This window comes from Oncorhynchus tshawytscha, linkage group LG04 (assembly GCF_018296145.1).
Source record: "Oncorhynchus tshawytscha isolate Ot180627B linkage group LG04, Otsh_v2.0, whole genome shotgun sequence".
NCBI lineage: Eukaryota > Metazoa > Chordata > Actinopteri > Salmoniformes > Salmonidae > Oncorhynchus > Oncorhynchus tshawytscha.
In genome coordinates this window covers 45,817,350-45,834,956 of record NC_056432.1, presented here as the reverse complement: position 1 = coordinate 45,834,956, position 17,607 = coordinate 45,817,350, and the positions used below count along the sequence as shown (strand labels likewise).

The 17,607-nt window shown below is 41.2% G+C and overlaps 1 protein-coding gene across 3 annotated transcripts; it reads right to left on the bottom strand.

The window, feature by feature from the left end:
• Positions 1–1,919: 1,919 nt before the first annotated feature.
• On the bottom strand, positions 1,920–7,716 carry si:dkey-174n20.1 (uncharacterized protein LOC796174 homolog). 3 transcript variants are annotated; one of them, XM_024418250.2, is made up of 4 exons: positions 7,573–7,716; positions 6,138–6,380; positions 5,512–5,814; positions 1,920–2,770 (listed from the first exon to the last, which is right to left on the bottom strand). In XM_024418250.2, the coding sequence occupies exons 2-4, from the start codon at positions 6,334–6,336 to the stop codon at positions 2,511–2,513; spliced, it is 762 nt and encodes a 253-aa protein (XP_024274018.1). In that variant the 5' UTR covers positions 6,337–6,380; positions 7,573–7,716; the 3' UTR covers positions 1,920–2,510. The 3 variants fall into 3 exon arrangements, with proteins under 3 accessions (XP_024274018.1, XP_024274016.1, XP_024274017.1); XM_024418248.2 differs by lacking the exon at positions 7,573–7,716 and adding an exon at positions 7,083–7,509; XM_024418249.2 differs by lacking the exon at positions 7,573–7,716 and adding an exon at positions 6,841–6,999.
• Positions 7,717–17,607: the final 9,891 nt, after the last annotated feature.

Genomic DNA, 17,607 nt, shown 5'->3' with positions numbered 1-17,607 from the left:
TCTTAATGATCAGACATCCTCCTTTGCTTTTTATTGATGAGAGAAGAAATCTGTTTTAAGTTTTTCAATGGTTAATCCGATACAGAAATTAGCAAATAATATTACAATAATATAATGTTGACATTTAATATAAATATGTCACAAGTGTAACCCGGCTAACAGTTTATACTTTAGATTCATACATATTTTGATGTAACAGGATGATGATTCATGTTAAATAATGTGACATTATTCAAATCAGAATATCATACTTGATATTGATTAGTAAAGCATATACAGATAAAGCATAATGCTACCCATATATTATTCATTCAATATTTAAAAGTCAATATTTATTTAGAAAAAAATATTTTTGAAATAACAAGAACTAATGAGATAAAATCGTACAGTAGGCACAGAACAGACCTCTGGAGAAATGATTTACAAATACAATCTCAGATCCTCCGTATGTCATCATCTCTCTGTAAACACACACTGTCATATTACTCTCCGAGAGTTAAACTTGAACTGATCACAGACATTATGGCTTTTGTTCTCCAGGCCCTATTCAGTCAAATGAGTTGTGTGTAGAAATCCGATGACTTGTCGTACAAAGCTCATCTATTCCTTTCATGATGAGTCTTCATAACAAACCAGAGGAGGTTGGTGCCACCTTTAATTGGGGAGAACGGGCTCGTGGTAATGACTGGAGCGGAACCAGTGGAATGGTATGAAATACATCCAGCACATGGTAGCCAGGCGTTTGATGCCATTCCTTTTTATCTATTCCGGCCGTCATTATGAGCCAGAACAGTTACATGTCGATGACGGAAACGCAACCCTAAAAGCATTACTCTGTGATTCACTACGCATAAATAAACAGTTCTTAGTGTGTATTACCAAAACAGAAAAACATATTAATTACAAACCAAAACATGAGTATTTATCACACACACACCTCATCGGGACTACATCGCTGTCAGAGACACCTCTGATTGTCAGATCTGTACATCAGGGTAGATAGTATCACTGGGCTTTCCTATAGAGAAGTATGGGTACCGTTTATCAGTAAACACGTCTTGATGTGTAGATGTGGGTCATATCTTTGGGTTTGTAGGACACCTCCCCGCTGTCATAGTTCAGCTGAACACTGATCCTCTGGGGTCTCCTTAGAGGGGGAGTCTTACCGCCTGCCCAATACTCTCAGCTCTTCAGCCGTAAAGCCCAGACTCCATACATTAGGCCTACATATAACTCCATCTTCCTGTTGACTGTCTCTCTGGCTACATACATCACCCCGTCAGGGTGGTCCCCCACCTCCACCTCCCAGCTGTGCTTTCCTGAGCTGAACCCCTCAGAGCCCAGTTCCTCTATGGGTTGTCAGGGAAATGCTGCCTTTTGCCTAAATTTCTCACCCTGGTCAGACCATCAGACAGATATAGCCTACATTCAGCAGTGTTGGGGTCCAGAATCAGAGGAGTGTATTGGAACTATCCCTTGCATCTTCTCCCAGACTCCGAACTGCAGGTTACCCAGGTGTTTGGCCACAGCTATCACCGCTCCTAAGACCAGCTGTGGATTCGGCAGTGTGCACTGTAGCTTGTCTGGGTGTGTTCTTAGTCTGTGAGAAATTAGCTTATTTTTTTGGAGAGTTTCTGCTCCAGTGCAGTGATGTTTTGAGATCATTTCTGTATCTCTCTGGCAATCATCTTTCCCGCCTTCTCCCTCAGTGCAGCCAGTCTGCCCTCATCTTCCTCTTTCAGGAACTGGTGAAGCACCTCAAATTCCCACCGATCTGTTTCTCTGAGGATACCAGCTGCACGCTTCTCCTACCGATTGTTCTGAAATGTGCTCTACTAAACAACACCACGTTCTCTGTACACTCTAATTGAAAAAAAACATACAACGTATCCTGACTAATAACAAGACATCAGACAGGATTTTATTGCCACAGATTTTATTGCAACAGAAGAAAAAGCAGCCATGTTTCACATCACCATTCAAGTGTTTCAGGACAGCAATAAAAAGGCTAACCATAAAAATGTTAAACAATGCTTTCCCTATTCATAAAAAAGAAACAGACATATTTCACAATAAGGTCCCCTGAAGACAATTCAATGGTTATAAAAAACAATAACAAAAACAATAAAAGTAATTTCAGGCTAGTTTGACCCAAATCATTTCCCCACACATTTCTCTCTTGCAAAGCTTCATAGTATAATTTGATCGTTAACATGTTGGTCTACTGACCTGCTTAATGCTTTGATCAACACATTAACAGTCAGTAACTTTTATTCATCATAACAGTGAAACATTGCAAGCCAACAGTGTGAGGGAATGTATTTTTGTTATTTGAGTCATTAATATTTCAACAAACCTGGAAAACACTCCTGGACTGGAAATCCAAAACTGAATATCATACCCCTTAACCATCGTTTGTGTTTTTTAAAAACAATAGTAAAACAGAGTGATATTCAGTGAGTATTCCAGGCTAAAAACATCTACAAGCCTTACGAAGCCTTCATCCTTTCTCAGGCCAGTTTGACCAGCCTCTCGCTGGCCTCCCACAGTTTTTTGGCCACACCGGCGTCTCTGGCGAAAGGTCTCAGCGTGGCGGGCTGGCAGTCGGTGAAGTATCCCCCACTGTGCTTGGCAGCCTCGTCCGACACGGCGCAGTAGACCACGGTCTGAGCGCCCATCTCACACGGCACAAAAAACATGAACATGATCACCTGCACCAGCATACGGAACAGGATGGAGTAGTGACCTGTCCAACTGCTCTGAACATAGCCTGGAAAACGGAGGGACATGTAAGTGTGATGCATAAAATAAGTCACACACACTGATTCTGTGCCCCAAAATGGGGGTTATCCAGTAAATATGATATTATCGCTCATAGTAATTTATAATTTCGCAGTAAAACGATTGTCCTACAAAAACTTTCCATGGGTAGGCCTATAAGCTACTTCATGTATTCATTGCAAATGGCGTGCTCTGTTCCGTTCGGCCAGCGCATCATCTAAATTACATAGGCTACTCCGTTTGTAAAGTGGTGGTATTTCCTCAAAATGAAGAGTTGAGAAATATGTATACTTACAGAAAGCTGAGACTATCCCCTAAAGCTTGGGCCCCCTCACCAGATAGCATATGCACATGCCATAAGCAATGGGGGAAAAAATGTTCAGAATTACACTAAATTAGCTATTAAAACTGCAAATTTTTCTCCCATGGCAAAATGTGTAGAATTGCAGGAAATTAGCTTTAAAACAGAAACATTTTCTCTAAAAAGTTAGCTGACTAGGGGAGAGGGTTGACTAGTGCAGGCAGGTTAAAAAAAATGTTTTACCTTTAATTAACTAGGCAAGTCATTTAAGAACAAACTCTTATTTTAAATGACGGCCTAGGAATAGTGGGTTAACTGCCTTGTTCAGTGGCAGAACAACATATTTTTACCTTGTCAGCTCGGGGATTCGTTCTTGCAACCTTTCGGTTACTAGTCCAACGCTCTAACCACTAGGCTACCTGCCGCCCCAAAAGGCTGAGACTTTACTAATTGAGGGGTGAAGAATGACAAAGTTCCTAATACGTATTCCGTAACAGTGACTGGCACGCTCAGCCTGTCTCTCCAGTGACTAGAGAGCCGTATCGAGAACGGTGTTGTACCCAGACTATATAACCTGCAGAACGATGTTATACCAGGACAGATGATCTACAATGCATTTGGAAAGTATTCAGACCCCTTGACTTTTTCCATATTTTGCTACGTTACAGCCTTATTCTATAATGGATGAAATTGTTTTCTCTCCTCACCAATCTACACACAATACCCCATAATGACAAAGCAAAAACTGTTTAAAAAAAACTGAAATATCAAATTTAAATAAGTATTCAGACCCTTTACTCAGTACTTTCAGCGATTATAGCTTTAAGTCTTCTTGTGTATGACACACCTGTATTTGGAGAGTTTCACCCATTCTTCTCAGCAGTTTCTTTCAAGCTCTGTCAGGTTGGATGAGTGTTGCTGCACAGCTATTTTCAGGTCTCTCCAGAGATGTTCGATCGGGTTTAAATCTGGGCTCTGGCTGGGCCATTCAAGGACATTCAAAGACTTGTCCCGAAGCCACTCCTGCGTTATCTTGGCTGTGTGCTTATGGTCGTTGTCCTGTTAGAAGGTGAACCTTCGGCCCAGTCTGAGGTCCTCAGCACTCTGGAGCAGGTTTTTTTTTTTAAATCAAGGATCTCTTTCTACTTGCTTCGTTCATCTTTCCCTTGATCCTGACTAGTCTCCCAGTCCCTGCCGCTGAAAAACATCCCCACAGCATGATGCTGCCACCACCATGCTTCACTATAGGGATGGTGCCAGGTTTCCTCCAGACGTGACGCTTGGCATTCAGGCCAAAGAGTTCAAACCAAAGAATCTTGTTTCTAATGGTCTGAGAGTCCTTTAGGTGCCTTTTGGCAAACTCCAAGCGGGATGTTGTGCCTTTTACTGAGGAGTGTCTTCCGTCTGGCCCCTCTACCATAAAGGCCTGATTTTTGAAGTGCTGCAGAGATGGCGGTCCTTCTGGAATGCTCTCTAATCTCCAGAGGAACTCTGAAGCTCTGTCAGAGTAACCATTGGCTTCTTGGTCACCTCCCTGACCAAGGCCCTTCTCCCCCGATTGCTCAGTTTGGCCGGGTAGCCAGCTCTAGGAAGAGTATTGGTGGTTTCCAACTTCTTCCATTTGAGAACGATGGAGGCCACTGTGTTCTTGGGGACCTTCAATGCTGCAGAACGTTTTTGGTACCCTTCCCCAGATCTGTGCCACGACACAATCCTGTATTGGAGTAGGAAGGACAATTCCTTTGACCTCATGGCTTGGTTTTTGCTCTGACATGCACGGTCAACTGTGGGACCTTATATAGACAGGTGTGTCCCTTTCCAAATCATGTCCAATCAATTGAACTTACCACAGGTGGACTCCAATCAAGTTGTAGAAACATCTCAAGAATGATCTAAGGAAACACGATGCACCTAAGCCCAATTTCGAGTCTCATAGCAAAGAGTCTGAATACTTACGTAAATAAGTTAGTTCTGTTGTTTATTTTTAATACATTTGCAAACATTTACAAAAAAAATGTTTTTTTTTGTCATTATGGGGTATTGTGTGTAGATTGATGAGGAACATTTTGTATTTAATCCATTTTAGAATAAGGCTGTAACGTAACAAAATGTGGAAAAAGTCAAGGGGTCTGAATACTTTTCGAATGCACTGTCTATACAGAGGAAAAGTGAATGTGCATAACAAAACTGTATTGAAAGTACGTTTCGTAGAAATACTATGTTTTTGCAGTGGCAGCAATGATTTTGCCATGGCGCAGGACCACAGCTAAATGAATACATCGGAAACAGTGATAGTGCATCAAGCCTCACCAGGGTGCACAGTGTAGGTGGTCACCCCTTTCCTCTCTGTCTTCTTGGCCATTAGATTATTTTATATAGTCATAATCTATCAATTTGATCTATGTTTATAGTAGTGCTTCAAGCCTCACCAGGGTGCACAGCGTATGTCGTCACTCCTTTGCCCTCCATCATTCTACCCAGCTCCTGGCTGAAGTAGATGTTGGCCAGCTTGCTACGGCAGTAGGTGAAGAAGGGCAGCAGGTTATAGTTGAGGTCCTGGAAGTCTAACTTCTGGTACTTGTAGTTGGAGCAGGTGAGCGTGACCACGCGGCTGGGGGCCGAATCCTTCAGGCGGCCCAACAGTAGGTTGGTCAACAGGAAGTGGCCGAGGTGGTTCACACCGAAACACATGCTGAAGTTGTCCTCCGTCCAGTCCAGCACGCTGGGCATGGCTGTGAGTGGAGGGTGGAGGTTAGCTAGTGAGATTGCTAAATGTTTGAGTTTACTACCTCTGCTCTGAATGCCAAAGAGTCTAAGGCAGGTGTGTGAAACTCATTCCATGGAGAGCCTAGTGTCTGCAGTTGTTTGGTTTTTCCTTCAATTAAAACCTAGACAACCAGGTGAGCGGAGTTCCTTACTAATTAGTGAACTAATTCATCAATTAAGTACAAGGGAGGAGCGAAAACCCACAGCCACTCGGCCCTTCGTGGTATGAGTTTGACACCTGTGGTCTACGGGCTTCTTTATGAGGGTGCCACAGACTCCTCTCTCTCACCTGCGTTGTTGATGAGGATGTCCAACCTCTTCTCTCTCTGAAGGAAGGTCTTACAGAAGTCTTGTATGGAGCGCATGTTGGCCAAATCCAACTCCATGTGATGGACGTTAACGTTGTGACCCCTGATCTTGATCTCCCTCACCGCCTTTTCAGCCTTGTCCACGTCACGGCAAGCTATGATGACACGGGCACCTCGCATCGCCAAGGCAACCGCCGTCTCTTTGCCGATGCCAGCATTTCCACCTAAAAGAAACAGGTAGGGGGGGAGGGAGACAATGGATGATTATTATTACAAAGCCATAATGTCCAATGATGTAACTCTAATGTACAGCAAATGATGTGAAATAGACTACAAACAGTATAAAAAACTATAAAGTGATAATATATTCATGTGAAATAAGAGGATATCATCAATTAAACATCTGAATAAGGGGGGGATAAGGTTGCTAACCGCACTCAGTGACTTTAAATAAATACATGAATCCTCCCTCTGAGAGGGTTTTACACTAGCACACAAGCTCGTGGTAATGGCTGGAGCAGAATATTTGGAACGGTAGCAAGTATAGGAAACACATGGATGACATTCCATTAGCTCCGTTCCAGCCGTTATTATAAACTGTCCTCCAATGTGGTCACATTAACGAAACTGTACCGAATCTATTAATTGTAAAATGTTTTACTTCTAATTGCCATCATCATTTACCTGATGAGAAGACATGATTTCAATTGTTTTGCTAATGGGGGTCGCCGGTTCGACTGGGTGGCGGTCCCTGGGCAAGAAAAGCTTGAAAACCTCTGCGCTAACAGACGTACTACTATGATTGTCGCTACGCTATGTGCGATTGGCGCTACGTCTACAAAGCTAAAACGAGTCCATTTCGGCGCAGGCGCGGCTACTAGCTAGCCAATTTGCTATCTAGCTAGCTAGTTATCTATCTGCCTTACCAGTAATGACAACTGTTTTCCCATCCAGTCTTTTCAAGTCCGTGCAATACCTCCTCATTTTCATCCATCTCAAAATCAAATAGCAAACTAATGAAGTAATAATCGTGAACAAAATATACATTTTTGTAAGCGAGCTGGTTAGCCACATAAAATAATCATGGACGCTTTCCTTGAAATGACGTCAATGAATGAACTGAGAACTAACTAGCGGCTAGTAAACTGTAGTTAGCATTCTGGTCGACATAAGACACGATACATCCATGGCTTACATAGACACGATTCGTCTTAGTGACAGATCATAACGAATTCCCATTTCCCTATCAAACAATAAAAGAAAAACTGCTCCAATAACGTATTTCAAAATATATTGATAACCAGTTGCTAGCCTGCTAGCTCACAGACAATGTGTAAATGCGCATGCGTGGAAACATTCCGCAGTTCAGTTATGCCACAATTTGTTCTCTATGGCATCTTGGACAGCGCTACCTACTAGAGGGCTGGATTCCTGTGGGTCGCAGACAAAGATCAACGGGGCGTGATCGGCATTTTTCATTGCGGCGCGCTGTCAAACAGACGATTTTGGGATTCAAATATTGTTGTTGTCCCACAGATTATTTGGAAACGGTCGTCTTTCTCCTTTGTATGCGTTAGCCTACCTATTCTATTAAAAGCACATTTTTCGCATTGTTCGAGTTTAAGCGTGTCTGTGTGGTCGCATTGAAAAATAGTAGACTGTCTACGTGTTTGGAGAATCACGTGGCAGTTCAATTAAACATGACATTAATTTAAACATGGTTAGACTGTAGTTTACTACAGTGTCTGTAAATACATATTTGATAATGGAATGAAGTGAAGGGCGCTCAACCAACGTGAGTCGAGGTGCAATAAATCATTTTTGAAAAGGCATAACTTGCCTATGCGCCTTTTCATTTTCAATACCCTAAATACGGATTACCCACTTATTTGTCTCTGCCTGTAAATCGTTCTCCTAAAATGTAGGCTATATCCTATATGCAAAACGTAGCAAGTGTCACGGTCATCATTCTAGCTGTTTCAAATTCAGTAGCCTTAACTGCAATATCAGATGCGCGTCTGCATGAGCCGAGAAGCACCGGGAAGTTATCATTCCAAGGAAATGTACTTCCTTAAATATGATTAAAGTATAGTTTAGGCTACTACATTGCCTAGAAATAAACATTGATCACCTATATTTGGGGTGGCAGGCAGTCTAGTGGTTAGAGCGTTGGACTTGTAACCGAAAGATTGCAAAATCGAATCCCCGAGCTGCCAAGGTAAAAATCTGTCGTTCTGCCCCTGAACAAGGCTGTTCCTAGGCCGTTTTAGGCTGTCATTGAAAATAAGAATTTGTTCTTAATTGACTTGCCTAGTTAAATAAAGGTAAAATATATTGATCTCTTCCCACTCCTAAAAGGTAGGCTACAAAAATAGCTCTAAGAGAAAGTGCAAGTCTCTTCAAACTACATCTAGCATCTATACGATGAAAATAAAACCTAATATAACTCAAACGGAAAGCATTTGCATTTTTGCGCAGTCCAGGCATTGCTGAGAGGGATAGTTTGGCCTGCTATTGTCCCCTCTAATACAGTTAGTCGTATATAATGGGCCACATGAGAATCTCTGGTAATTTAACATATTTCTTAAATTATTGTTTGCCAATTGAAATTGCCTATAGGTCGCAAATTGCTGGGACAACGGCTGATTGCAAACACAATCTCAAACTCAATTCGTGCAAATATGTACAAAAGGTATTTTAGCAGATTTCGTGCGTTTTTGTGTGGCTTAATTCATAGGAAAATACATTTTTGTGTGACTTCATTCATAGGAAAATAAATGGGGGGAAACTTCAGAATTTAAAAAAGTTATTTTAGCTATGCATGATGGGCAATGGTTTTCTACACTGCCGTTTTTTGTGTGTCCCACATTTATTTATATGAAAAAACAAATGTGTTAACAACCCAATATTGTTAATCAACCATATTGTCACTGAAATAATTATAATATAACCAGTAGCCTTACGTTGTTTTTTATTTATTAATGCCAATACTGTCTTCTATGCTTGTTTTCGCCTAATACTTGATGATTTTCACAAATTAATCAACACAAAAACAAACTAAATCTGCTGAAAAACTTTTGTACATATTTGCACAAATTGAGTGTGAGATTGTGTTGCTGGCAAGTGAGCTGCGTCACATATGACCAGTGGGGTCCCGTCATTCAGTGCAGGTGGGGCAGAGCAGTTTGCAAACAATGTAATTTAAAAAAAATAATAATCATTGAAATAATAAAGCCGCATACAAACTTAGTCCCTTTTTTCCTTGCTTGAGTAAGGCAGCTCCAAAAAATGCAGGTGTTTCAGCCTAGCTCAGTGCTTTCTGTGGTGGTGGGGCAGCCAGTGGAAAATACAGAGCATCGGGGCTGGTAATGTTCTCTACTTTGGCTCCGTGTTCTGTCACTCATAGGGACACTACTTCACAGGTAGAGCTTGAAAATTGAAGCCCCTTGGGTGCTGCCATAGAGTTACATTAGAAGTTTCCATCCAAGAAGGCTCAAGGTCATTGGCCATAGATAAAATTACGTCAAATCAAGTTATAGCTACAGTAACTTTGATTGGACTCATGTCAACATCATACTTTCAAAATCTAAGCTAGTGTAGCAGTGTGATGTTGTTCCCCTAGATGATGCACCAAATTGCACACAAGGTCCAATTCAAATAGGCCAGGTCAAGAGGGGATGTTAATAATTTGATAATAATAATAATTCAGTGTATTTTTTTTAAATTTAATTACAGTTGCATAGCTAATGTTTTTCTTTGGTGTACAAACACTTTTTCATATCAATATTGTACATACATGTGATTGTAAAAGTTTTGTATATTTTGGTTTGGTCCATCGCGGGTTATCTCTTTTGCCTGACCTTCAGCTAGCAAGGTGCCTGAGAGCTAGGTTCGCGCCAAGGGTTAACATAATGTGTGTTGTCTCTTCGTGTGCAGGACAAATAAAAATAATTCAACTAGCAGACCTTCAGTTGTGGCAGCGTCCTAATTAAAAGTACACAACGCAGAATGAACCACGCTACACTAGCAGTCATCATCATGAATCAAGTCGACAACCTTCTGGCAAATACCTTATCATATGAAGAGAAATTATAGATAATAATAATAGATCACTGACGTCATCATGATTCAACCTTGTTTTTTCCCCCAGTTGTCTTGAAAGCACCATAAATCCAGAGACTTTGATGACAAAGTTTGACGACAAAATTTGCTCACAAAGGACTGCCGCGCCACCTTGCTGTTCAAGTGAACGCAGCGCAACAAGGTGAGTCCAAAAAATGTCTTGTATTCTGCTGCATAAATTATGTAATATGCCAGGGAGATATGTATACCGTCTGTAGCTAAGAAAGTAATACCCTGTGTATGTTGTGTAGTAAGCTGTTAGTAGCCCATGTGCCTCACCATAATAATTTGGTCCCTTTCCCCATTTATTTATCCTATGGTTCTGACTTGATGTACAGGGAGAATACTGTAAGAACGGCCCAAGTTCGGAATTCTGTCGCTGTACATTTCAAAAGTGCTGAACAAATAGTTAAATTGACTACGCCTGCCCTAGCTCACTCATTAATGTCTTCATCAAAATTACGGCTTGCCTCTTATCCGCTCGTCGTCCTCTTATGCCATCGTTTGTACATCTCAATTGTCAGTAGAAACCACATTTATTTAAGCAAGTCAGCCATATCAGCTATGAGTAAATGAGGCTGAATGAACTGTTTCGCTGCCAGATAAGGCTCCGCTGATAGCCAGGTGTAGCAGTGGTAAGGATTCATTCCATGGTGCTGAAAAGATACCTCTGCTGTTGTGAAAGCTTTATGTAGGCCCTAACAGTTTGTATCACAACTCAGGATAAGACCCAGATGCAGACACAGGAGGCAGAGAGTTAGAATCTCAAAAATGTATTTTTCCCCAGGCAAAGGGCAGGTCGAGGGCAGGCAGTGGTTGCTAAACCAGGTCAGAGTCAGGCAGGTACAGGATGGCAGGTTGGCTCAGGGTCAGGACAGGCAGAAATTTCAGAACCGGGAAGACTAGAAACAAAACTTGAAAACAGGAAGAAAAAAAACAGAAAACACGCTGGTACGTCCTGAACAAGACAAACTGGCAACAGACAAACAGAAAATGCAGGTATAAATACATAGGGGATCATGGGGAAAAGGAGAGACACCTGTTGTGGGGTGGAGACAAGCACAAGACACCTGCAGATTTTATTTTACGATTCAGTGTTTAATAGTCACAGGTTTTGTGTTCAGGGTTGCAGGTGTAATTGCAGGGTACATTGAACATCTCAGGCTCAGAGCTCCAACATGCAGGACTAAGTGAATGGGGGGGTGCAAGTAGCTGACTAGTGGTGGCTATTCACCAGCCTGATGGCCAATCTTCCAGTTTTTACCATGATGCTCCTGTATTACCCGTGTCTGAGTAATTGAAGCGGGGAGAACAGGGCATGGCTTGGGTGGCTGAACTCCCTGATGATTTTCTTGGCCTTTGTGCGACTCCTCTTTATATTTCTGTTGGTCAATTATGCCTGTCGGGCACTGTTTTCCCACTGTTCTGTTAATGATGGCAAGTGTAGGTGTTGGCAAAAGGGAACGAAGGACACTGTGTGCTAGTTTAGCCAGCTAGTCCCAAGGAGGACTCCGGTACACAGCAGGCAGGAGGCGGGGGTGACACCGTGTGCTAGTACTGCTAGCTATCCCAATAGGAGATTCCATTCGTGAGTAATTTATTTTATAGCGGTTGTGACAAATTGATCGGTTTCTGTTTTCTTCCCCCAAATTTGTCTCTAGCTTTTGAATGGTTGGGTATTAGCTATTACGACCCCATGCTTGAAAGCTATGACTCTTAGGAACACGAACATATCTTCTATTTCCCCTGAGGCTCACAAACCATGCAGGACACGTTAGAAGAGCCTGTGTAAAACAACACAATTGAAAACGATGGCAATGCATATATTTTTTTTATACACATAATTATTACCTGATGATCTTCCCTGATGGTTTCCTGAACTTTTCAATACCTTTCTGATGCATTTTACTCACTTTGTGATGCAAATTTTAAAAAATCCACCAATATCCAAGACATTTGACATATTTTCTTATTAGCCTTATGAACATATAAACTTGGTTGTATTCAGTATCTGTGCTAGAATGGTTAGAAAGTCCATAAAATAAAGAAACAAATACTATACATCGGTATTGGTCGATATTGCAAAGAAAATATCAGATACACCTATTGACCCAGAATTTACACATTCTTAACTTGAAAGTGAAAAACAGAAAATATGCAGAAATTACATGGTTAAATATTTTTTAAACAACTCCCCTTTTCTGGGCCGCAAATTGCTTTTGACAAACAAATCCCTTTGTTGAATTTCAGAAATCCTGATGTGGCCCTCGAGCCAAAATTATTGCACATTACTGTTCCATGTGTCATGACTGGCCTGTGAGGATCAGCTCTACAGAGATATCTCTCCCTCCCGCAGAGGGGGAGAGGTATAGAGGTGGGGGGTTTTATGACCTCACGCCCATTGTAAAATATAAGGCAGCAGACCAACTCCTTTCTGGTCTTTAATGTGAGAGATCAGAATGTGTGCCGTATGAAGAGTTTACAGCCCAAAACTAAAACATCAAATAAAGGGACTTTTGGACAATATTTTTCTTCAGCCAAATGAGTGTGAATAATGATGGATGGAATATGAAAATTTACACTTAAATACATGCATTACAATTGTTACCCATAAGAGCGGCAGTTCGGGGCAAGGTGTTAGGGCTAAACTAAGCATAGTTTACAAATGTATCCAAGTGTTGCTTTTCTCTCTTGCTCTCACTCTCTCTTTAAATCTCCATCTTGTGTAACACGTGTCATATTGTGTTGGTCTGCTAGGGACCTATTGTCATTTTATTAAGTTGTAATCAGTAACCTAGACTGTGTGTGTATCTGATGTTATAAATAATCAACCCAATTTGTATGGTACGGAATGAATAGTGAGACCTGGGTTTGTGCAGATTTAACCTCTTGAAGCTAGGGGGCACTATTTTTATGTTTGGAAAAATAAGTTCCCAAAGTAATCGGCCTATTTCTCAGGACCAGATGCTAGAATATGCATATAATTGACAGATTAGGATAGAAAACACTCTAAAGTTTCCAAAACTGTCAAAATATTGTCTGTGAGTATAACAGAACTGATATTGCAGGTGAAACCCTGAGAAAAATCAAACCAGGAAGTGGCTTCTATTTTGAAAACTCCATGTTCCATAGCCTCCCTTTGCTCCATTTAAAGGGATATCAACCAGATTCCTTTTCCTATCGCTTCCTCAAGGTGTCAACAGTCTTCAGACGTAGTTTCAGGCCTTTTATTTTGAAAAATGAGCCAGAAAGATAACATCGCGTCAGGTGGTCACATGAGTTTTGCTCGCGCAACAGAGTTCGGACCGCCATTGCCTTTCCCTCTTCTACTGATAAAGACATTTGCGGTTGATATATTATCGATTATATATTTTTAAAACAACCTGAGGATTGATTATAAAAAAACATTTGACATGTTTCTGTGAACATTACGGATATTATTTGGAATTTTTGTCTGCATTGTCGTGACCGCTCTTTCCTGTGGATTTCTGAACATAACGCGCCAAACAAACGGCGGTATTTTGGATATAAAAATAATCTTTTTGGAACAAAAGGAACATTTGTTGTCTAACTGGGAGTCTCATGAGTGAAAACAGCCGAAGATCATTAAAGGTAAACGATTAATTTGATTGCTTTTCTGCTTTTCGTGACTGAGCTACTTGATGCTAAGTGTACTTAATGTTTTGCGAGCGATCGATAAACTTACACAAACGCTTGGATTGCTTTCACTGTAAAACATATTTTCAAAATCTGAGACGACAGGTGGATTAACAAAAGGCTAAGCTGTGGTTTGCAATATTGCACTTTTCAGCGGTTGTTGATGACAATTGTCCTGCTAAAGGGATGGGTAGCGACAAGAAGTTAAAAGGATTATGCAACGTTCAGAATGAGACTGATATGAGGAAATGATTGACTGCTATAATATTGAGATTCTGATTTATTCTTGAGTTCATTCGGGAAACGGTAACTCATTAAACAAACTCTTCCCGTGGTGCCCCAGGTAACTAATGAGTTGATTGTTACATGATTAACTATGAACAGCTCTTCATTCAGTAGCCATGATTGTGTTAAATAGACATGGGCTGTCGCCTCAGACTGTCCTCTGCCTAGGGCCTCCAAATCACTAAGTCCACCCCTGCCAGTGATGCCAGGGCAGTGTGGAGTGGTCCCATTGTTTGCATTTACAAATCAATGAATGTTAAATGTTTTACTTTAGTGAACTATCCCTTTAAAAATTCTAACAGTACATATCTGATGTTGGAGAAGCTTCCATTGAAGATTACCCACCCCGAGTTCAATTTGATAAGTAACTCTCCAAACATGTAATTTAAAACCATAAGTACATTTTTTCAAAAACAAATGATGATCAATAACATGAGAGTCTGCACTGAAATTTAACAATACAGCTTAACTATCATCTTATTATCAATTTCTTTTAGCCAATCACCAGTCATCAGTGCAGTACAAGTTGTAGTTAACTTGCTCTTTAAAAAATAGCATTTTATTTGTTCAAACACAAACATGAATTGGATTTTCTGCCCATATTAATTTATAATTTAAGGTGCTCCAAAGTTTTCCCATAGCTTTTATGCCATATTTTTTCCAGCCGACGCTTGGCATTGCGCATGGTGATCTTAGGCTTTTGTGCGGCTGCTCGGCCATGGAAACCCATTTCAAGAAGCTTCTGATGAAGCTCTCGGTAGTAAGTGTTGCACCGAAGATTGTTACGCGCTGTGCACTTCAGCACTCTGTGGTCCCGTTCTGTGAGCTTGTGTAGCCTACCACGTTGCGACTGAGCTGTTGTTGCACCTAGATGTTTCCACTTCACAATAACAGCACGAACAGTTGACCGTGGCAGCTCTAGCAGGGCAGAAATTTGACAAACGTACTTGTTGGACAGGTGGCATCCTATGACGGTGTCACGTTGTATGTCACTGAGCTCTTCAGTAAGGCCATTCTACTGCCAATGTTTGTCTTTGGAGTTTGCATAGCTATGTGCTCGATGTTATTCACTTGTCAGCAATGGGTGTGGCTGAAAAGGCCGAATCCACTCATTTGAAGGGGTGTCCACATACTTTTGTATATATAGTGTAATTTATTGTTTTTGTTAAGTTTAGTCAACATTTCTCAATTGACAGTATGTCAACCAATAAGCTGAGCAGCCTGAGTTGTTTTCAACATTTCTTTGCATAATTTCTTTGAATTTTTCAGTTCATCATCGATGCAGGGGGCTCGAACAGTTCTCACAGTTAGTTTCTTAACAAGTGCATGTTTGTTAACAATTGGGAAGAATAATTTTACAAATACTTCAAGTGTTGTATCTAGATTCTCCTCATATACATCTGACCAACATAAATGTTTTACATCTTCAACAAAAGAGTCCTGAAACCTTTTTTTTATGATCTCTTATAAATAACTTTAGGCCCTGCCTTTTGGTACGTTGGCTTTCCTTGTTATTGCAACAATGTTATGGTCTCTACAGCCAATGGGAACTGATATTGCTTTGGAGCAAAGCTCTGCAGCATTGGTGAAGATACGATCATTACAAGTAAGTGAATTTCACAGATCCAACACTATTGGTATACACTGGTTGAGTGATAACCTGGGTCATGTTACAGGCATTAAGCACAGTAAGAAGCTTCCTCTTGAAAGGACAACTAGATGATAACCAGTCAGTGTGCGGATCGCCAAGAAAATGTATTTCTCTGTTAGCATCAGAGACTTTATCTAATATAAGACACATATTATCCAGATACTGACCGTTTGCAATTGGTGGCACCTTAAAATAATAGATAGGTCTCTCTTGAAAAGTAGATTTGTATCTCAATGAGACTTCAATAAAGGTTAAATAAAATAAGAAGAATTAGAATACTGTATAGGTTGTTACGGGGCCATGCATATATCATTTAGTTGTGTTAATAAGGGAAGCCGTTTTAGTCAGGTCTCTCTGTGCATCTCTTCTCAGTTTTTATGTGCCACAGGTGTCATATTGAATAATGTGCTGCTTTATCTCTTCAATACAAAACAAGTGCCAGTGCAAAACTGCTATTTCTCCCTGTAACAATTATTCTTCTATTTACTCTCCGCCCTCCTAGGTGCAGTCCTGGGGGACCCCCATTTTATAACGTTTGACGGCGTGAAGTACACTTTCAATGGGAAAGGAGAATACTGCCGGGTTGACTCCCCAGGCAGAGGGCTGAGAATTCAGGGCCGGACAGAGTGGTACGGCAAATGCTCGGCCTCCGGCCGCAAGGCACTTCAGTGGGGTAGTGCGTACGGCTCAGTACATCACTGGGGCAAAGCTGCCTGCCATCCAGGACCTCTACACCAGGCGGCGTCAGAGGAAGGCCCTGAATTGTCAAAGACCCCAGCCACCCCAGTCATAGACTGTTCTCTCTACTACCGCATGGCAAGCGGTACCGGAGTGTCAAGTCTAGGTTTTTACCCCCAAGCCATAAGACTCCTGAACAGGTAACCAAATGGTTATCCGGATTATTTGCATTGTGTGCCCCCCCCAACCCCTTTTTTATGCTGCTGCTACTCTCTGTTTATCTTATATGCATAGTCACTTTAACTATACATTCATGTACATACTATCTCAATTGGCCAGTGCTCCCGCACATTGGCTATCTGCATTGTGTCCCACCACCCGCCAACCCCTCTTTTTACGCTACTGCTACTCTCTGTTCATCATATATGCATTGTCACTTTAACCATACCCACATGTACATACTACCTCAATAAGCCTGACTAACCGGTGTCTGTATATAGCCTTGCTACACACACACACACACACTTTTTTTTCTCTGCACTATTGGTTAGAGCCTGTAAGTAAGTATTTCACTGTAAGGTCTACACCAGTTGTAATCAGTGCACGTGACAAATAAACTTTGATTAGATTTAATAGTTTGGTTGTTTGATTGTGTTGTAAAGATAATGAATGCATTCAGACCTACATGTGCTTTAATGGTAATTACACCTTTTTACTTCTAAACAAGTTTTAATACATTTTATTCAACAGAGCGCTAGCTAGCTCTTCTTCCCAGAGAGGTGTCATCCCACTTCAGTTTCTCACACAGACACGCACGCACACACTCCATGTATTCTCTTTTACACAACAACAGAGTGAAGCAGTCTGGGTCTTGAGATACTTCCGGGAGTGAAAACATTTTGGCGACGTAAAAAAACAAACATTTTATTTCCTCTTGCTTGGGATCTGAGGACCCATTGCTCTCAGCTAATCTCTCTGGGGGTCAATCTGAGTCTAGCACAGCTGCTATGAAGCTACGTTGGTTAGGAGAACCTACAAACCCAATACTTTTTTTAAAG